The 22,521-nt window shown below is 38.3% G+C and overlaps 1 protein-coding gene across 1 annotated transcript in view; it reads right to left on the reverse strand.

Annotated features, from left to right (window-relative positions):
* Positions 1-21,817, reverse strand: part of SEMA3D (semaphorin 3D) — a 94,434-nt gene extending 72,617 nt beyond the window's left edge. The window contains exons 1-2 of the mRNA XM_085298950.1: positions 21,631-21,817; positions 5,091-5,251 (exon numbers count right to left, since the gene is read on the reverse strand). Coding sequence (XP_085155076.1) covers positions 5,091-5,251; positions 21,631-21,745 — 276 coding nt within the window. The 5' untranslated portion in view covers positions 21,746-21,817. The remainder of the gene's footprint in view (positions 1-5,090; positions 5,252-21,630) is intronic.
* Between the last annotated feature and the right edge of the window lie 704 nt (positions 21,818-22,521).

A 22,521-nucleotide genomic window follows, 5' to 3' on the forward strand; every position in this document is an offset into this window, starting at 1 on the left:
TTTTTTTTTTTTAACTGCATTGTCAGACATGTATTATGACCATATGTGAAAATTGAAGGAAAATGGATCAGATGCTGATTTCATTTACACTAAATCTTGAAAAACTTCACTGTATTTGCACTTGATTTTCCACAGTGTAACTCAGTAGACATTAGCCTACACTCAGAATTCTGTACGCAGAAATTGTACACCAAGGTTTTTAGGGCAAACGGCATTGCTCCTTACATGTTTATTGCTTCAGATTGAAGACAAATGCTACCTTTGAAAAAATCAGGGCCTAGCATGAGCAAGAATCTTCAGACAGTAGGATACTGGTTGTTCTTTATATCAAACCATATGAGGAAGATAAGAAAAAGGCAGAGGATGTTTACGGAAAAGTAATTTATGGTAACAATGCAAAAGGAAACAATAGAGACACTTTCTTCCACCTAAAATTGCTATTATTATTGTTAAATAATGATATTTGGCTCCTTCTGTGGCAAAATCATGGCCATCAGCATGCAGACAACACCCTGTGAACGAATGTGAACCTTCATGTGAGGAAGGGCAAACTGTGTCCAGGTTGAGTAACAGCCTCATCATAATCTCTTCCTCAGAACTGTCTTTACTAATGGAGATTCAGGACAAACCAGTGTAAACCCAGGTGGACTCATGACCGTCCTCCTCCCTTGCTGCTTGGCTTATTTCAGACTGTTTATCCAGAGCTTTCCGATCCTCGTATCTTCACTTCCAGAACCTCAGAAATCTTCAAAGTCGTCTTCTGTGTGACTCTTTGGCCTCTGCTCACATTCTCTTGGAAGCCTTTTTCTCCTGACAGGTAAAAAAAGCCTCTTCTCCTTAACATTTTACCCTCAGACTCATCTACGTCTTTTCCTAAGAGACAGAAAGCTAAATTACTTGAAGGTACAGAATAAGAAACAGGTATTCAGTAAGGAAGGACTGGTCTTGACGTTACTGTGTTTCAGGGCTACAGAGCGCAGCTCAGTTTTTGCATATATATTCTTTGAGTCTCTGGCTTGAAGGCAGAACCAAAAGCTTTGCTTCAAAGCTGGCTAAATTCCCACTGTATTCAGTCCTAACTGAGATACACTTACATGGACTGGCAGGAGGTTTCCGGAGGCAATGAAGGTAAAACCAGGCTTTTAACTCCTGAGGATATTTTTTTTATAAATGTTTACACACACACACACACACACACACACACACACTCTTTTTACTACCAAATACACAGAATTAAATTCAATCCAAAAGGAGATTAAAAGATAAGTCGCAAGGCAGTTGCACCTGGTAATACCAAAAAAAAAAGTAACTATTGCAAATTAGGGATGCTCCGAGCGACAATTTGTGACCCGGTGCCAGTACACCCCGGGCAGACCAAAACAAGCTGCTGCAAAGCTGCCACTGGGATCTGACACGTTTATCTGTTTGGCCCACATGTGGCTGTGTCTTCTCGCGCTGACAGCTCCTGCAGGCTGGCAGCGTTTCAAGAGCTTGCTGGCCCTCGATAGCATTCCTGTTCCCGCAGAGACGGGCGGGTCGCGCTGCCGATGGCTCCCTGATAGCAGCACCCACGCGTAACCCTGCCTGCGCTGCCAGCGAGCGCCGGAGCCACCGAAACGAAACGGTGCGGAGCTGCCTCGCGGCTCTTTCACGAGCGTTTACCCAGCTGATCCCATTCTGTATGCAGTGTTTATTTAGTTTTCAAACAGTAAAATAGCAAAGACTTTCGGCAAACTGTTAGGAAAATTCTAAGTACCAAAGTCATTCTTTCATGCAGGCTCTTAGAAAATAAGTTTCCTACAGAATTTCTTCTCTATCTGCTATTAAACATGTTTCTTTTTAAATTGCCCTTCTACTGGTTATGATATAGTTGTCTTCAAATTTATTGTCTACATTTGGAACACTACGAGAAATATAAACTGCCACTCTTCTGTGCTTTCTTTCCCTGAACGTACTTCTTTTCTTTATTCTACTCATGAGAATGAACCACAAATCCTCATATTTATAAATAGCTTGAAATACTTGTCAGGCATCGCAGGATCTTTCAGGAAAAGACTATGGTACAGATTATGCTGTCCTTGCAATAGAAGCTGTACACTCCCTTTCAGTACGAGCTCATAGAAATTATATTCTCACTACAGAAAAATGATTATCCTTTATTAAGCGTTAAATATTTGTGGACTGCTAGCATTTTAGTCCTCTCCGTTCTTGTTTCCTTTGGGAGGACTTTTCTGTTATGCTATAGAAATTACTGTTGTTTTATAATAAAGTTCGCAAGCACTGCACTAGGAACTGGGTAGATTTTTTTCAAGCTGCTAGCTAAGGAAGTTTTAAACCAATTATACTATATATTGAATAAAAATTACAATGATTTAAGAAAATGTGAACTCAAAAAGAACTATTGATTTATTTCATTAGGAAAAAATACAGCAGGAAGTAAAACCATAACCTAATATATGTAAGTTAAATTAACTAAGTTAAGTAAATAATTAGGTTATAAAAAGGAAGTTATTAAATGATATATATACATACACGTATATATCATTTTATTATAGAAGGGGACAGGATACAGTGCTCTGAATGCTTGCGTTTAAATATTATTGCAGAAATATCTGAATATACGGTATCAGACTCCGCAATATAATTTTGCCAAGTGATTATATCCACAGAAGGGGATATTCTGAGAGCAAACTGTTTCAGACCTAGGCTCTGCTTTTTAGGTGGATCAGTAGCATCCTAACACAACAAATCTCTGAGACTGAGAGCTTCTTTAGACCTCTGTGTCCACCCAGGACACAGTATTACACAGTTAACGCTCAGTTTTGCTACAAAGAAAGAAAAGAGAAAAACAAAACATTGTACAGTCTTCCATTCTAGTTTCAGAGCTGTTACATCTGGCTCGCCCTCTCAGCTAGTGTCTTTTAACCCTTCTCCTTCGGAGTCATTAATACACCTCTCATGCATAGGAACAAATTTAATATTCTAATTAACTGCTTCTACCTTCAGTGACTACATCGAATCCAATAGATTTTTTCTTCCCGATGCCCCTTATTCCAAGGGACACACTTTAGATCCGCGTCGTCCCGACACGTGTGGTTTCCTCGCACCAGGAAAGCCTGGAAAGGAGCCGCCTGGCCCGGCGCCAACCCAAACCGCGGGCAGTCTAAACACAGCGTCCCGACGCCGCGCTGCTACCGGCGCTGCCCCGCAGCACCGCGGCCCCCGAGCGACCGCCGCTGATCTGTGCGGCCTCCTGCAGCCCATCTCTGCCCCCACGAAGATGCTCCGGCCGGCCCCGGGCAGACGAACCGCAGAGCACGTTTGTGCCGTTTTGTCTCAAGTCGAGCAAAAAGAAAGATTTATGAAGTCACTGATTAGCCACAGACACCGTGGGAATCGGCACACCATGAGGCGTTGCACAGCTTTTGAGCTTGTTTTAGCTTTTTAAATATAATTTGCCTCCATGTCTTATCCTAAAAGTTGGACAGCCTGAACAGTTTAACTGAGAAGTAGGCAGAAGGAAATATATTTGAACCTCCAGACTATTCTTTCTTTAGTACCGATACACAATTATTTACGAATTTTATTCTCTTTTTTCAGGTTGCCACAGTTATCTAGGCATACATTCTCTATTCATTTACCAAATGCAAATTCCCATTCAAATATAGAAGTTTTGTCCTACAGTCTCTGCATTGAATGACGTTGCCTGATTTTGCGTTAATTCTCTTGTCTCGGGTTGTGTTCTGGGCTTCTTAAAAAGCATGATGTCCATAATAATCAGTGGTGATCTAGCAAAAGTGAACGCAACCAGCTGGGCCAGAGGGTCTGATGGCACAAGGTGCTGATGCCTCCAGAAAGCTCTGGACTAATCAATCCCCACTGAACATGATGGGAGGTGACAGCTCTCAGCATCTCTCAGGAGGAAAGCAGCACCCCACAGAAAGAGAAATCCACTTTTCACACAAATTTGAAATATGAATAATACGGTTACCAGTAAAACATCCTGAAAAGGTGACATTTTCTGAGCAAATTACTGAGTTGGAAGATGCAAGTTAACTGATAGAGCTTTCTCGGGAAGAAATGTCCTGTAATGCTCAGAATCTGAGTTTTAAAGAACGAATCATTGTGGAAGTCAGAATAACATGTTCAGTTTGGTACTAGAAACCGTTGCATGTAATGGCAGCATGTGTTGCATTCAAACATGCGGAGCAAAATTCTCTCCTGTTACACCTGCTAAATCCCCAGGCTTCAGCTGTGTTAATTCAGGCTCAGTTATACTTTAGAACTGACAGCAGAATACAGTCATTTAAAACCTCCTGCTTGTGCTTAAAGAATATATAAAACACAGCTGGGAATTTAAATTTCCCTCAGTAAGTAGCATATCTGTAACAACCAGGAAAGCAGTTTTCATGTGTGTTCTTACACAGGCATCTGTTTTATATATATAGCAATCATTTGTGCTTGCAAAAGCACCGGTTTGTCATGTCTACTAGAAATACCGAAGGCTAAATTGCCGCTCTGCTATCCAGAGTTAACACGTCGTCGCAGAGTACGGGCAAGGGAGAGCTGTAATAGTTCCCACTGGAAACTTCTCCTCTCATTACTCATTCTAAATACGAATACAAACGTTAAAGTTGTCACTAACATCCTTATTATAATTTAAACCAACCAAATTGCTGAGCAATATCACGGTAACGTAAACTCAGGGATGTCGGGAAGCAAGGAAAGACCTTTCCTGAGTTTTCTTCTTTTGGAGAAGGGTGTCCATACCACAAGAGAAAATAATAAACAAACACTCCGAGCTGCATCTTTGCTGAGGTTTTGGTTTCCCTGCGCTGCAGAGGTGCCTCCAAGGCAAAGGTGGTTTGCCTGCTGCAGAACTTCAGTCTCACAAGAAGGCACATACCATGGGAAATTCAGTTTATTAAAGTTAATCCATGTAACGACGAGAAGTGAGATTACTAAAACCCAGTACAGTGCTTTGCACAGTGAGTCTATCAGCTACCCAATGAAGCCAAAAAGGGGGAAAAAGTGGAGAAGAAAGGTGAAAACTAAATTTATCAGATGAAATCTGTGGAAAATAAACTGACCTTTTTTACATTTTTGTTTAAATCAACCAAGTTGAGCAGGAAGACGTGGTCTTTAGCCCCGATTAGCAGCCGGCCTCTCTCCTCATCTAGCAGCAGGGTTCGAAAATCAAGCCCCTCTGTTGAGCCCAGGAATGGGATGCAGCTGTTTGAAAGCAGCAAGTCTGTGGGAAAATGAAGAAAATCTTTATAATCAAAATGTTTACATATGACTCATTGGTGTCTTTTATAAATATATGCAACCAGCATGGAGTACGCCGGTGAGATAACTGCAGTCTTAGAGCATGTCTTTCTAGGGTCAAAATACAGTTCCTGTTAACCTTGGTTTTCTTTGGGGATTTTTACTTCCAAATTGGGTAATATTTACTTTCACAAAAGATTTTTCTATATGAAACTTACTTAATAAATTATATATATGACACAAAGGAATTACATCCTTAGTAATTAGAAACAAAAAAAAGACAGAATTTTGGAATATATGCACCATACCTTTTCTCCACTGTAAGAAAATTCATATATGTTTATATCACCATATTGATGGTTGCACATAATCAAGTATCAATATCTCACAGTATCTGATGCTCTACATACAAACTTTGACATAAAGCTCAGTTTGTCCATTGCCTAATATTAAATGTTGATGGCAATACAAAGAATTACTATATCGAGAACTGAAAATGTGAATCATACCCCATCAAGAGCAGGTATATCCGTATGGCATGGTATTAAAAGGGGGGAATTTAGAGGCATATTCAAGTCAGCAACAAGTAGCAGTGCCACCTCTGCGGGCCTGGGGACTCTGCCCTCCTTATGGAGGTGACAATGGGTGGCTTTTTCTGCCACCTTTTCCTTTTTTTTTCCTTGCCCGCTCTGCTGGGGAGCTCAGGACATAGTTCTGGCTATAGCTTGTTTAATTTGCCATCAAACCTTTCTCTATTTAAAAAAAAAAAAAAAATCAGCACTTAAATTTTACTGTAATTTAATAGTGGCTTCCAATCTCCTTAAAGAGGTAATTAGGAAAAATACATTTCTCTATGAAACTACTGAAAGAATGTATACTTCTCCCATATATATATTAAAAAAAAAAAGGCTAAAGGGCCATAAAATAAGAAGTCTGAAACTCTTTGCTTAATGAAGACTCTGCGGACCAAATTCTGGATGAGGACACAAAAATCGTATGGAAAAGAGCATAACGAGAGTATAGTCATGTTGGGCAGCTGTTAGTTTGGGGAGAACAGAAATCAACACTTGATTCAGTTCTTCCACAAGCAAACTCTCCAAGCTAAACTATTCATTAATCTTGGGACAGAAAAGCAAATTCTGTATTTAATCAAATATAAAATTAAAGATATTTCCACCTTCCTGGCACTGGTTGGATAGTCTGTCCTTCCTGCTAGAGAGGATAAGCTTACTTAGATCAGCACAAGTTATTTACGCTCCCTGATCATGATGAAAACCATGGTCAATGTTTCGCAGAGACATTTCAGAATTGATCAAAATACAGAGAAAATATTCCTTTGTCCTAAGATCTTTCACAAACTATGTGACAGGAAAAGCAAAGATTAAGTCCTGTTTTGGGGTAATAAATGGTACTGAGGGAGGAAAAAAAATAGCACCGACTACTTGGTATATAATTATTACAATTATTATTTGGCTCTGTCACTTCTATTTAAGCTTGTGTGGTTTTGCATGGCTTGCTGCTGAGTGTTGTAAGTGTACAATCTGAAAACAAATTTTATTGTACCACAGCTCCTATTCCCCTAGGTGATATTTATTTGGCAGTACTTTGAAAAATCTTACTTCACATTGGGAAACTAAATCAAACGTTAGGCTCCACATTGCTTTGCGTCAGCACTGTCCTTACTTACATTATTTTCTGTGTAGCCAAAGATGTTGTCAGTGTTTTGCAAATTAGTAACATTTTAAAAGACCTGATTATTAATTGATAGTAAGATCATTCAGGGGCAAATAGCATGGTTTTATAAACACCTAAGTCCCATCCAAACTACTTCTTATCCTAGAACTTCAGCAGAGGCTGAAGAATAACAAAGCCAGCATTATAAATAAACAGAAATTTCCTAAAATAAAAGGAAAAGGCTCCCTAGACCCTAGACTTTCAAAGTTTAGCTCACTCTACTAGAGTTTTTTCACCCAAAAGAAACAAGGATTCAGTCCTCCTGACACATGTGTTTATTGGGTTCTCTGTTATGGGGAGCCACTTCCAGGGTTAATATAAATACATATATATTCTTTTAATCCTACTAATTTTTGTGTGTGATGTAAGTATGTCATCATTAGACATCATACTCAATACAAACCTCCTCCTCTGTTTTTCTAGACTGGAAATTCTTAGTGCCGGGTGTACTCTCAACTGAGAGAAGATCCTTTGATGCTGACCACAGTATAGCAGGAGGTTTATGTCAGTGATAGCTTCCTTGGGCTACTCAAACTTGTCTCAGCTGTAATTCAAACTATTGTTTATCAGCTGAGTGTCACTTAAGCATATCATTTCCGAGTAAACTTCTTCCTCTTCTCTGCCCATGACATCTTTGATGATGTAGGGGTTGGCTGCATTACAAGTTTCTTTATCTATCTATTTATCTGGTCCATTGTATATATAAATAAATGCCTTAAAAAAATTGCAGTCTAGATTAAATCTCAATTTAATGGCTGGTTTTGCACTTAGTAGATAGCATGGAGGGAGGAAAAGGAACATGGGTGACAACATACAGTACTTAGTCCTTCGCAGGCATTAACTTACGAATAAAAAGGAGAGATTCATGAATTTTCAGGCTACTGTATTTCAGCAACTCATATCACTCTCTGTTATGTTAGTCTTAAATCTCCTCTGAGGACAGACTTCCAGTCATATCACGTTGTTAGGCTGCATGACAGGGGTAATTTGGATGGAGAATGAGCTCTTGCTCCATCTATAGGAATTTGATCTTAATAAGAAATGTTCACACAGATACACTACAGTACTCAGTTTCATCGTCTAGAGTCGTGCAGTCCACTGGTCTTTGCAAGTGTGACACTTGCTTTGCCAAAATAAACAGATCTAGTTCTCCTCACAACTGAAGGGCGACTGAGGCACCGCTTTCCACTTTCTCTCTCTCTCTCTTTTTTTTTTTTTTTAATTGGAAGGAGCATCCCCAAAGGACAATAGTTATCTACTGCTCAGCTCTTGTAGTATTTCTCAGTACAGAATCACTCAGGACAGCCACGCCACAGACGGAAGGGAAAAAGTTGTCTCATGACTGAAATGCCCGACCGGGAATGAGCATTGCACAGTCCCTTGTACAGATATTTGTCTCCCTGCATCATAAGAAAAGCATCTGTAAAATGATCCAAATTGAAATGACAGCATTGCTCCCTGATATATATATATATATATATATATATATTACTGACATAAACAATAACACAAGCTGCAAAATGGTAAAGAATCAGGTTTGCAAAGGTTTTGTCCAGTTATTTACTATCTACTGAAAAGAGATTGGAAATAAGACTCTGAGCATGCTCACTGATAAGATTAAAACTGAAATTTGACCTAATAAAAACTGTCAAGTAAACATTAACAGAGAACTGATTAAATTACAGCCAAATTAATCATTGTACTCACCCAACAAAAACAATCTGACCTTAGGGGCTTGAAATTACCCTTCATGGCTAGATATGTTAAATTTCATCAAGGATATTGCCCTGAAAAAAATTACTATGAAAATATGACATTCATTGAGGTTCAGAAAAATATATTTTGCTTAGAGAAGACTATTGAGTTGAATCACTGTATCTCTGTGGATAGCCCAAAATGGAAACAGCGTTCTCAGCGCACAAAACCAAAATTAGTTACAAGGCAAAGGTGATCTTTTATGTGTGTGTTTTCAGTATTCGGATTATAATGTGTTTGCTGTTTTACTAAAGATTACTTTTTTTTTTTTTTTTTTAATGTTACAGACTCCAGTCTGTCCATTAAATGAGTATTCAATAAACTTCCTATCTGGGTTAATGTTTCATCCCTAAGTAGTAGAGGCTGAAATAGTTACTGTTTCTGTTCATTTATGAAAGCATCTTGGTAGAACTGGCTCACAACAGCTCTACCATTACTTACATGATCTACAGCAGCAGAACCATAGCAAAAAGGTTTCTAATGAAAAATTGTTCTTCTGTTCTGGTACCATGCATTTACATTTACATGGTATATTTTGACTTCTTAGCCTCAAGTCGTGCTCTTGATGACTGTGTTTTCCTTCCTCAACTCCAGCACGGTGTAAGCATATAGATATCTGGAACCTGTTTGGTCAAGATTCAGAACTGCTGTCATGGCCAATCACAGAAATTTCTCTAAATTATGGACTAAGTCTAAATTGAGGGAAGCAAACCCTTAAACCTGCTTCTAAACATCTACTTCTAATGACTTCTTTGAAGGACCCTAAATTTAAAGTCCACATATGTATAATTCTGTAATTTTTTCCATACAGTGAAGAATAAAATGTCATATCATTTTCTTCCAGAAAGGCTTCAACTCTCCTCTTACTCCATCACATACTTTGATATTAAACAAGTCTGTTCCGTCTTTCAAAATTAAATTGTCTCCCAGGAGGGGTTTAGTCTAGGAAGGTAACACAGGAGAAAGAACTTTCTCAAAAGACTGTTCCAGAATTCAGGACCTCTCTGCTGCAAGACTTAAAGCATGTCAAGGCACTTTCTACTTCAAGCTTCAGTCGCTTCTCTGGGCTTATTCAGCAATCCGTAAAATAAGTAACATTCCCCAAATCTCTATTTGCAAATACTTATTGAGAGACACCAAATTTGTCAGCATTTTCCAACTCAGAAAAATCCAAAGTAATTAAAATAGCTCCACCATGCGCCGTGCTTCTCGAACCAGTATTACAGCCAGTGGTAACTAAACTATACTTATATCTGTTGCAGCGCTGCCAAGACTTCTCATCAGGAATGGACTGCTCATCTTATCTCAAGATATGCTTTGCAGTGGCTATTCCACCCTCAAATAAAAATTATGAAATTCATATCAAATCCTATCGCCCTGAGAGATCTGCTTCTGTTTTCCTACCAGCTCACTTGAGAGGAGGCGCTCCTTCAAGATCGGGACTGAGACCACTGCAGTTTAATTAGTCCAGCTACTTCAGAGCCTAGTGTCCAGCCAGTCTACGGTCCTGGCTGCGTGTATTCTGAATCTGGAAAAACTGTAATAATGCAGAACAAAATATATGCTAGCCACCAAAAATACACCCCATTTAAGCTTGGACTAAACAATTCTCACTTATGTTTATGAAAGTGTATTTTAGTTGTATTTTAACTCCAAACAAATTTGACTAGTGAAACAGCTGCACAAATAACTTGTAAAGTGTTATTATTGCAGAGATGATTAAAAGCTGCCTTGTGACTTCATGTTATTGGTGAAAAAGGCAAAGGCCCAGTTCACAAACTTCACGGAGCCAAACCAAATAATTAGCTTTAGACAGCACAAATGAAAATGTACCCGAGTGAAACAGTTGTTTTTTCTGAAGAAGACCTAAGGCCGTGGATTTGCACAGGTTCCCTTTCCCTAAGTAGTTTATCTTTCTTTCTTGCATAACTGCCAAAGAAAGCAAATTCATTGTTGTTTCCAAGGATAAATTAAGTCACTGTTTTTTTTTGTTCTTTTTTTTGTTTGGTTTTTTTTTTTTTGCTGTTTGTTTCTAACTGATACTGTAGATATTAGAAGCTACGTAACACAAATTTAATTCAGTGCAAATGAGTTGCAAGTGTATGAGGTTTGGTACAGTACCAATAATTGCTGAACACATACTTGTTTATTAGGAATACTTTGGTACTTTAACGGACTCAAATGTTAACCACATCTCCTCTCCAGATGAAAGACAGGCCATGTAAATAAGGGCCCTATTGCTTCTATTTCCTCATTTTCAAGTGTCAGGACTGAACTTGCCTTTCCTAGATCCTTAACCTGGCTGCAAGTCTCATGTGTGACAAGTAATTAATCTGAGTTTTGTAACCGAAATTCATTTTTTTTTCTTCTCCATCAGACTTAAAGTGCAGGAAACTTTGAGAGCATAAAATTCTATTATTTCTAGTGGAGTAAAATTTTAGGCCACTGTTGAAGCTGGAGGCTCATTTTCTTCTTGACTGCTCTTGACTTGACAGAACAGGACAGCTAACCTGACTGGAGAACAAGCTTTATTCCTATTTTTTAAATTTTTATTTCAGTTTCTGCATCAAGTAGGCAAGGCAGTCAAACTGGCCAATTTCTAAAGGCATTCTGAAGATCTGTATTACTAAATGCTGCCAAGATGGCAATGGGCTATGAATTCGCTGATCCTGGGAAAAGACACCTTTAGATTAATTACGCTGCTCCCGCTCTTTCTAATTAGAATTTCAAATTTCAGACATCTTGCACCAACTTAAAATCAGCAGTCCTCTCAACTTGCCCTGCCATAAGTGCTTTCCTTCCTGCCTTACTTACCGTTTCCCAGCCCGTCATCCCTCCCATCTCTCAGGAAGTCAAATATATAGATAGCAATAGAGAGCTGATAGGCTTCAGGTGGAAACAACAGCAAAACCCTCTTTGGCTAACACTTGAGTGAGCTGAGTTAAAATCCATCGACTGAGAATCAGTTTTACTGCTGCAACTAGCCTACCATTTCATCTCACAAAATCTCCAGCTTCTTTTAAGTGCACAATCACGTGATCTCCAACCCAAATGGCACGAACCCTATGAAGGACATGGCCACAGCGAATTCAGCGTGGAGACCACCTGCACTGAGGAGCGGGCAGCACAAGCAGTGTGCACCGACACCAGGTTGGACCTAGTCTAGCAGCAAAGTAATTGCGTTAACTTCCACGAACGAACGCACTCCACTAGGCAGCAGTGGGTTTACTCCTTTTCACTTGGACGGAGATGTGTACTGCACTTTGCAAGGATGTGCAGGTGTTAAAAATGCAACATGAAGATTATATTTAGCAGTTTTAGGCACATCACTCTTCCTTTGTCAAACTATGGTATGTCAAATTATATGCAGTATTATCCATCATTCCAAAACAGATGACAGTCATTATATTACATTTGCCTTCAAAATAGCACCAACCTTTCATTTCAGATCCTTTTTTCTTCAGGGTGACCCAAAAATGGCTAGAGTATTTTCAAGTACCTGTAACTGCAAATTTCAAGTAACTTCATTCTCAGAGAAACACATTTATTATTCTGAAGACACTATATTTCCTGAGGCTTCACACAGGACCTGGGGGCAGAGAAAGCAGTTCTCTGCAATAACTTATGGCTCGTATTTCTTTGGGCTGAAAATATAACAGCAGGTTGTGCAATTTCTTTTGTCTGTGCTATTTGACAGCAGCTGTACAGAACATGACACATTTTTAAATCCTTACTCAGTTTTTACTCTGTAGATAAAATTCCATGCTTTTGGAAGTAAAACACTTGAAACAAGGAATCTGGATTTGGTTCAGTAATTTCCTTAACAGTATGATAGGTGCTGACAGATCTTTTTAGGAGTTCTGCTTTTTAAAGCAGGAGACTTTAGTCAGACCTGCTTTCTCAGACTGTGTCTATCACCAGGGTTTGCTTCATTGGGCTACGCTGGTTGTATATGAAAGGTATTGTTTTTAAAAGGGTCACATTTCCCAATAATACTTTCATTGCAACATTTTCGTATCAGGTTCAATTGTATTTGCCAACTTCCTAACGAGAGAAATGTTCCTAACAAACCAGGCAAGGCTAAAAGACGAGAGACCTTGAACTGCAGTGACATGAACAACTCTGCTGTAATAAAAGTGTCAAATAACGTGGACCTGTGAAGCACATTAATATCCGTTCTGACAGGCTTAGCAGAGATGCACAGTAGCACAAGCTATTTCTGAGGAAGGCAAGTTGACAGTGCAAAGGAGAGTTAATATCAGTCAGATTTACTTGCTTATTTACCTCATTAGCACTCCAGCTGTGTTCTCTACAGCTGCTGTCAACGAAAACTATCTGTAATTTTTATTCAAGCGTAATCATATGCTATACATTAGTTGTATCCAGAGCCTGTGAGCAACACAGATTTTTATACAAATATTCCATAACTGTATGTCCCACCCTTCCCCATCCTCCTCATTCAAATGCACATGCACAAACCCTAACTCTAATCCAGACTCAGAACCAGATTCTCAGTTTAACCACTGGGATCTGTAAAAATTTTATCAGCTGAGCATCCAGCCCTCAGCATATAACAAGAAGCTGTGGAGACTATTCCTCTAGCAAACTCTAAACTTTGGACCAGAGCCTCGACAAGTTGGACTGTAATGCTGAATAAGATATAGAGATGAAGTCCTACGTACTAACTGCATGTGTCCAAGCCAAAGATCTGACAAGAGCTGGAGCTGGTGCAAGAAAAAGGGCAGGTCCATTCATTTGGGAACAGATGAGGAGAAAAAGAAGTGCATATATGTGTTTGGGGAGAAGGCAAGAGGGAGGGACACTTCCTCCTTTCAGAAGCAGCATGCTCTCATATTGGCTCAGCTGCCATGAAACCACCGTCTGAGACAGCCTATAAGACCTCTTAAGTGTTGATGGTCCTTCAACGCCCTTCCCACAGTCCCCTGGAGGGCAGGCAAATTTTCTCATAACCGACTTCGAACATATCTTCTGGTTTTTCAATTCAACCAAGACAGGTCCTGATGAACAGAGAAGCAGAACGGATATAGTAAAGTAGGTGGGATCAGGTCTGTAAAACGACAACCAATTCAGCTGCTCCTCAAAGCGCAGATGCAACATTTGGCACCGGCGAAGGAGCAGCGGCGAGAGGGAGTGACTGAGCAGGAAGGGAAGGGAAGGGCAGGAACCTCCGCGAGCAGATTTACCTGTCGGCGGATTAGACACTTCCTCTGCTGGCAGCGGATCTGCTGTATGAGGTTCCTGCTTGCTCCCACCACACGCAACTGCTTGTTCCTGTCCCTGCAGAGGGGTTCCCCATCTGAGTTGGGCCAGATAATTTTTTTTTCCGTGCTCAGAGCCATGTGCTCTGAATGAGGAAGGAGAACTTTTATAATGACGGTGGGAGTCATAATAATATTTGATGGTGGGAGTCATAATAATATTTCAGCTGTTTCTTCCAGCTACCGGTTCAACTCCCAAGGCAAAGCTAACAGCCTTACACTAAATTGCTATAGAGTTACAGTTCAGAAATGCAGTATTCCCTAGGTCAGTTAGTCATTATCTGGGCTAGCTGCGCAGAATCAATGTTCTCTGATAGAACTGTGATATTTAAATGGAGAGAATGGCTCTTTCTGAGAAATTTTGAATATTCAGGAAAATATTTTTCTCCTTATATTGTTTTTTTCCAGCTTTCACTTCTAAATATGCAACTAGACACATTTTATTTAATTAAAAAGTAAACAAGTAAAACAAGATGATTCAATTAGTTATTATGAAGACAAGTTTCCCCGATAGTTGTGCACGGGTAGTAGGAAAGGGTCACTTACAGCAATGAAACTAGAAATGATTCACATTATAATAACTCAGACTATTGCAATGTTTGCTCATGGTGAAGAGAAATATAATTATCAGTGATACTTTCTGATACTGATAGGAATTATAAAACCATTGAAATCAGAAGTCACTGAATTGTTACATTAATTCTCTTCTGTGTTAGTTGTTTGTATTGGAGCTGTGCCCAGTAGCCTCAATCAGACCCAGTCCCGTGTAGGAATGTACAGTCCCGTGCAGATGTGTAGGTGGACCCAGTCTCCGCCTTGTAGGCTTCCTAGGCAACATTAAAACAGGAATGTACTAAATAGAAGATACAAGGCAAGGGATATCAGAGATTTATGTCTGCACAGGCTAATGTGTCCTCTCCAATTACCTCTTGCCAATTATTTTTATTATTATAGTATACGCACAAGCTATTATTTAACATTGTAGGCTTTAAAAAACCTTATTTAATTTTTGTTACTTTTATTTATGCTTTCAGGCACACCCATGAGTTTCATATAGCTAGCTGTGGTGTTATATAATATATTTAGCCAGAAACATTTTATAAAGGGATTCAGATTGCATGGACGACATAGAGGGAGGAGTAAAGTCTTCCCAAATTTGCCAGTAAAACCTTGATGTCTTCAAGAGCAGGACAATACTGTAACCTCTTGTTACCTGCTGTAGCCAACAAACTCCAGTGGCACAACCCAACACACACCTCTTGTTTAAGGAAAGCGTCTATACTGGGAACAGCAGAGATGGAGTGGAAGGAAAGGGAAACGTGACTCAAGACCGGCACTGCAAACACAGGTGTCAACAGCTCGACGTTCGCTGACCTCAAGAGAAGCATGCTCTCGAATCAGGCCATACAAAGACAGCAAGGCTGGGATTTTCAAAACTACTTAGCACTGGTTTTGTTTTACAATTGCCTTCAGTAAAGGCATATGTAGATGAACTTTTCTGAGAACACCCCCTTTGAAGCTGATGCCATTGATCATCTTCCCAATATCCTTCTTTTAGGGGAGCAATTCTTTGGTACTGCCTTGTCCTGCTTTTTACAAGGGACCGATCATTCCTCCAGAAGTCCTATTCTGTTGTTTTTCTCTCATCTTCTGGGATTTAATCAAGTGAACATTCAGCAGAATAGTACAGTATTTTGTGAACACATTTTTTTTTTAAATCCAAAAAAGAAAACTGTTGTGAGCTACAGGCTGTTTACACTGTTAAGAGGTTGACACGGGTCAGTTCTCTAAGGTTATTCTTAGTTCAACTGCTATGTAAACTGCTGATGTCACTGACTGGAGACTGCTCTCCAGGACATTATATATATGATAATTATATGACAGAAAATGCAACATATAGTTGGATCTGACCTCCAAGTTCACTAGCTAAGAAAAGGGAAGAAAAAAATCTTTGTAAGAAATCTGCTGTTTTTCCAGTTACTAAAACATCATAAACACCATCAAGTTTATACTCAGTCTATAGTGTAGAGTACAAAGAATCCTTCTAGGCAGGAACAAGAGTCCATCCTCACCGAGGATATGTTTTCAGTAGCAGTGTTCACTGCCTCCAAAAAAACATTTTTGAGGCAACAGTTAGGGCAAAATCTGCTTCATGACTAGACCACAACCTGAACATAGCATCCTTTCAATTCTCACATATAAATCTCAAGTTACTTAACGAAGGAATCTAAGTCACAGTTTTATTTATTTTTTATAAGAAATCAAAAATGACCAAAAATGAATAAAACAACAAATAAAACATGAGATTAAATTAAAAAAAAAAAAAGAAAAAAAGAAAGAAACCATTCCCTCACTCAGTAGATTTTCCTTAATCTTCATGGGCATTTAGAATTGTACCTGCTGATATTACCGCAGAGCCATGGCTTTTACTGATTTTTTTTCCTCTTCCTGTACAGCTAGCACAGCTGCAGAATTGCAAGCTGATTTCTAGGCTTTTTGTACATCATTGGTTTACCATTTCCAGCCATTCATATTTGTGTAACCCCCATTCATAGTAGCGGGATTTCTGCAATGTCACAGACAGCTTAAATGAGGCTCACGGAGCTACACAATTGTAACTATATTTTACATGTGTAATTAAATGATGCATGTCATGGAAATAAGTCGGCTTTACTGAAACAGAACAAACTGACCGCTCTGATGCAAGAGTTAAACATTTCTTCAATCATAAACTGAACATGTTTAAAGCAAAAATAATTGAGAAAACAGGATGCTCAGCATTGTAAAGTATTATGTTCAAAGGAACATTTTTAGAACAATAAGGAAATGTACTAACCCAGTAAAATTTTCAGAAGAATTTCTGGCACCAAAATGTTATCCTCCTTTTTCTTCTCAGCTGTCATAAGAATGGATCATTCTTAGCGGGGTTTATGCAAAACACTACACAAAGCTAAACATTATTCTTAAACATGGCTAATTTCTGTATGGGCCTGATGATTTAATGTCACTATCCTTCAACAGAGGACAAAGACCTGTATGTCTTCAGTTTACACATATAAAAAAAGTGAGAAGGAATGGAAGTTTGATCCTGCTGCAGTCTACTTTGTTGGCAAATCTCTTGCCATGAGTTTAGAGGAAAACAGACTGCATCTTAATTCATTTAATGTGAAAGAGAAAAATTCTTCAGCCCAGGAAGCAGGTGCACACTTACGTAATATAAATGTATCCTCAGAGTCTGCAGACTGCTTCTAAGGAATCCATGAAAAGCAACCACATAAAGCAAGCCAGTAGGCCTAACTCTGCTGTTAGGCATCTGTACCTACACTGAAAAAAAATTGGGAGCTTTTTTTTTATTTTATTTTATTTTTTTTATTTCCTTTTTCCTAGGAGGAGATTAACCTTCTGGTCTAGTTAATCTCTGTGAATCTCCTTACAAACACATACACACACAAACCCATACAAAAGTACCCACCAATAAATTGGCAGAATCTTTTACACAAAAGATAGAAATAAGACTGTCTACAGAATATGAATTCTACATTTTTATACCTACAGTATAGTAATAGCACACAGAATTAACCCTGTCAGTAACAGAAATGACACTGTTCTCTAAATGACAGTAGTACGTGAGTACAAAAACTCTTCTGCATTTGTTGTCGAGGTTGAAATGAGGGCACTAAATGAGGTAGTAGATAACACAAATAAAAGGATGCACTGGTTAGGGAAGCTGGACGTCACTTCTGTGCTTGAGTTCTTCTGTGATTTGGAGAACAGTCGTAGGGTATCTCCAGCCACAGCAGAACAAACGATGAATATGCATTGCTGCTCGGAGACTGAGCGTAGCATAACCCAAACGCTATTCCAAAATCTCAAGAACAGTACTCAAAAATCAGACCTGAGGTTTTTAAAGCAGTGCCTATTAGCAGATGGTTGGTTTATCTTTTTCCTAATTTTATAGCTATGCTAAAATAAAGATATCTTGTAATCTTGCAAAAGTATCTAAAAGGTAGATAGGTAGATTGATTGAAGTCTATGTAGTGAGCACACTAGAAGCATCAAGACAGCAATGCTAATTTCTGTGGTAGGAGTGACATACACCACTATCTAAAAGCTAAAGATTGAGTGAGGAAGATAAAAAGAATCTTTGAATTTTTTAATTAATGAATCAGGTAAATGTGGGGATACAGGTATGTAATTAAAAATCTTAGCATATTATATCAACATAGGTGGAGTATATATATTCTGGACTTTGCAACTCTAATGCAGATCTTTAAACTGAGTGTACAATCTTTTAAACACATATTTTTAGAACTAGGGCAAAGAATAAAGGAAATTCATCATCTGGCATAATGTTGATACCCACATGATTCACTGGAATATCTGGAATCTTAACATTTCTGGCACAGATTTCTGCTACTTAAGCTATCTCGCAGAAGATGAAATCCTGTAACTGCCACGCAGACAAGCTCTGAAGTTTTAATTGCTGTCTGAAAGCAGAGGGCTGGTGAAGCACTAAGGTTTACTGAAGCTCTAAAGGGACTGTGCCCTTCTGGTTATAGACACTTCTTTCCACTACCCCACCCTGCTCCTCCCCCTCCTCCTCCATCCACTGCTGACTTCTCTCTTTCTCAATTTTCTCCTTCTCCATGCTCCTTTACTACCCTTTCCTCTTTTCCTCCTCTCTTCCTGTCCCCTGTACTTCTTCATCCTCAGCATTTGTCATCTGGCTTGCTCTTTCTTCTCTTTACTGCTAGGACGTGGGAAGAAACAGGTTTCTTGCTTTCCACTGCGGTGCCCAGTGCTGCAGCTGTGAGATGAAGCAACGGAGGGGAAAGTCCTGCTTGGTTCCAGCAGTCCTGCCCTAGCACACGCTCCGCAGATCTGGGAAGAGGGAGCTACTCCACCCTATAAACACAGTGAACTGGAAAGGGATGAAGCCATTTCTTGAAAGACAACCTCTTTCACAGCCAGATGAACCGGCATGTGTGATTAGGTTTTCAGAGCCTCCTGATGTGGCCAGGTTTAGTCTGTTTTCCATAGAGATGGAAAAAGGTCTCGTATTAACCTCCTCATGATATTTTAGGTCTTAACTCCAAAGAATGGAGAAGTTAGGTCTTGTCAATCACATGACTCTTAGTATTTGTAAGTATTATTAAAATATTAAGTAATAGTAAAATAAGTATATTTTATAAGTATTATATAAGAGGGTTCATTTCTCCTACATCTTATTCTCAGCAATTGTTTTAGCTGAAATACTTTAAAAAACATGTAAGTTTAATTCTCACATCTATATTAATAGTCAGGACATCTGACTTGGTTATAAACAACAAAATGATTAATTATGATGAGTACTACCTGTACCATCTACAGTACTAAATCCATCAAGGAAGAACTTCAGAATTATTCTCTAAATATTAAGATATGTGGATGCAGAGTGGTTATTTGACCAGCATTAAAAACAAGTGAATATCATCTACTGTTTAATCAAACCTGAACTTGATTGTTTTTGAAATAGAAGTCCACGGTATTGACCACTTCAAATAACAGTTTATGAAGACATACTGTTTCTGAACATTGAAATTAGTATCTTAATAAATAAATAAATAAATAAATAAATTTTAACTCTCTTCCTGAGTAAGAAAAGTGTGGTTTGCTTCAGAATTCAATCAGCTCTGTGTTTTCCTTTATTTCTTTATTTCTTCTCTCCTCCTCTTTTATCCATGCTTTTAGTCAGAGACATAGGAGCAAGTGAATATAGCAGACAAGGTTTTTTGGAACACTTTTTCCCCTCTCATTTCTATTTTAATACATCTGGAAATGTGAAAACAATGCAGTTACTTTTTTCTTGTTCCCTACAGGAAAAGAAAAGTAACTCCTCCAAAAACAGAAAAACAATAACATCTGATAATTCTCTCTCTCTCTTGGATTTTAGTTATATCACAGCTTTCCAAATGAAGATTTATGTACCAGTTTGTATCTGTTGTTGCTTTTTTTCCTTTTTTTTTTTTTTYTTCCTACAGGGATATAGGTGGAAAAGTTTGGATAGGAAACGAGAAGCCTCAAGCCAAGCAGAAAGGTTTATAAAGTTCCTAATAAAAGTTTGGGTTACGGCCTAAATATCAATCATCCACTCATTGTCTTTTCTAATGAGCTCAGGCATTTTCCCAACCACTCCCAGTAGGTCTCTGCCACTATTTTAAACTGAGATTTCTTTTCTTTTCTCTTTTTTTTTTTCCCTGTGTTGACCTTAATATTTTTTATCTCTTCTTCTCTTCTACCTGCCAAATTTATCCATCAGGATTTTGCCAAAGGCTATCTGCCTTTGAAGTACAGAGGAATTCACTGATCATGAACATAAAATCCACAATAAATGCCATCACCATATGGTATACACTGCTATTGGGAATTATCTCGAAAGACGTAGCTGTGAAAAATCTGGCTATATGTTAGAGGGTTTTACTGCTAACGTTCATAACTCAAGTCAGGTCTTTCAGTTTCCGTGTTCATTGGCGTGAGCGAGTGTAACTATTTCCTGAAATTATAAAAATGTTGTCAAGATCTCTTGATCTCGCTTCCTCTCTCTCACACACAGACACGTTGAAACGCATGTACGCATCACACGCAGTGATGTACAAAAAGCAGAAACTTGTAAATAAGTAGTATTTCATTGTGCTTACTCAATAAATTCCTGTGTGTGTTACAGCCCATGATAAACATATCAAAATCACTAGTGAAGGCTTTATAGCCTCCTGCCCCATCAGACCATCTTGAGCTTAATTCTACCACGCAGAGGAAGAGCTACGTTTGAAAATCTGACAGCAGAATTAGCTCCCATAAGGGCAGAGTGCTGACATAGTTGAAAAATAACAAACTGGAGAGTATTTGCTTTAACTAAAGAAGACCATATCAAAGTAATATATCTTCATGTCTTGTAAAAACTCTAGAAGTGTACTGTACATTCAAAACAACAAGAAATCACTTCCTATAAGAAGAAGAATTTGACATCCTCAACAGGAAACAGATTTAAGGTTAAGGAATTCCAAAAAAAAAAAAAAAAAAAAAAAGGATTTCTGATCCAAAGAGGTAAGAAGAAAGAAAACAAAATTTTGAGTTTCATATACCAGTTTACTGTTAGAGAAAAAAAAATGAAAATAGGTGCTTAAACATTGACATCCTTTGAAATGCTTGGGATATTTTACCTCAAGTACTTCTCTAGAAGGATGTGGGTATACACATGGGTCCCATGCCATCCCAAACAGCCACATGGGAGTGTCTACAGTGAACTTGATGGTGTTTCAAGGAGCATTAGAAGCCTATGTTTAGGCACGTGAATCCCACCTAATTTACGTATAGCATATTGATTTCCTTCAAGAGCAGACTAAAAAAAAAAAAGACCTATTATTTCATGATTATATGCCCTTCCCCTCAAAAAAGACAATTTAATACTGTCCCAGGGCAGTAGGCTTCTGTTGTATGCTCGGGAACTGTAGTGACAACCGTGTTTCATTTTCCTGTTTAATAACAAAAATGAACTGCTGGCAACATCACATCAAAACAAAAGTGGCAGAATCAGAAAAAATGCTGAAAAGTTTACCTTTATAGGAAAGCTTAAGTCTTGGGATATTTTGTTTTGACGTTCCAGTGACTGGAAGGAACAGCATTGCTAAAGATAACAAGCTGCAGGCATGTGGTACTTGGGAAGCTCTCATTCTGCTCTCCTCTTCTGTATCTTTTTGGAACTATGGTGAAAAATCTCTCCGCTTTTCAAACAATCCAAGTTTAATCTGAAAGCAAAAACAAAACATCTGTAGATCTTTTACATCATCATATAAATAATGTTTCTGAAAGCAAGCCAGATATATCTTTAAGGAGTAGCTTAAACAGTTAACATATTTGCTACAAAGGACTTTTCTTCTCTAGTAGAAACCAAAACATTGTTAATCTGTTTCTTTAAAACTAAATTTACACATTTTGAGGTTGAAAGAATATTTAAGCTTTTAAAGAACAGTGTCTAGCATAGCTAACTTTTAATCAAAAATTAAATTAGTATAACATCCAAAAAAAGAACATTTGCCATTCATCTCATTAATTCATACTGATCCGCAGGATATCTTAATGTTTTATAACTCTCTCTTTATCTTAGTACAACAACTATTGTATATTTATGCTATGACTAGAATAGACTGTAAAATCTCAGATACCATGGGCATAGAAGCTGAGTTAACAGTGAGTACATATCCATCACAAACATTCATACATAAACTAAAAAAAAAAAAAAAAAAAAAAAAAAAGATATGACAAGCAGTTGTGCTTAGTTTTAACACAAAAAAAACAATGCACAGCTGATGAATTTAAAAGTAATTTTCAATGTGATGTTTTCTGTAGAATAACTATGAGGCATAGCTGCCTCATTACATACACCATAATGTCCTATAAACTTTAACGAGTGGTTCATGCTGAGGTCAATAGGCTGATATGGGATTAT

This window comes from Rhea americana, unplaced genomic scaffold (assembly GCF_003343005.1).
Source record: "Rhea americana isolate MKP2758 unplaced genomic scaffold, rheAme1 scaffold_1, whole genome shotgun sequence".
In the NCBI taxonomy this organism is placed as follows: Eukaryota; Metazoa; Chordata; class Aves; order Rheiformes; family Rheidae; genus Rhea; species Rhea americana.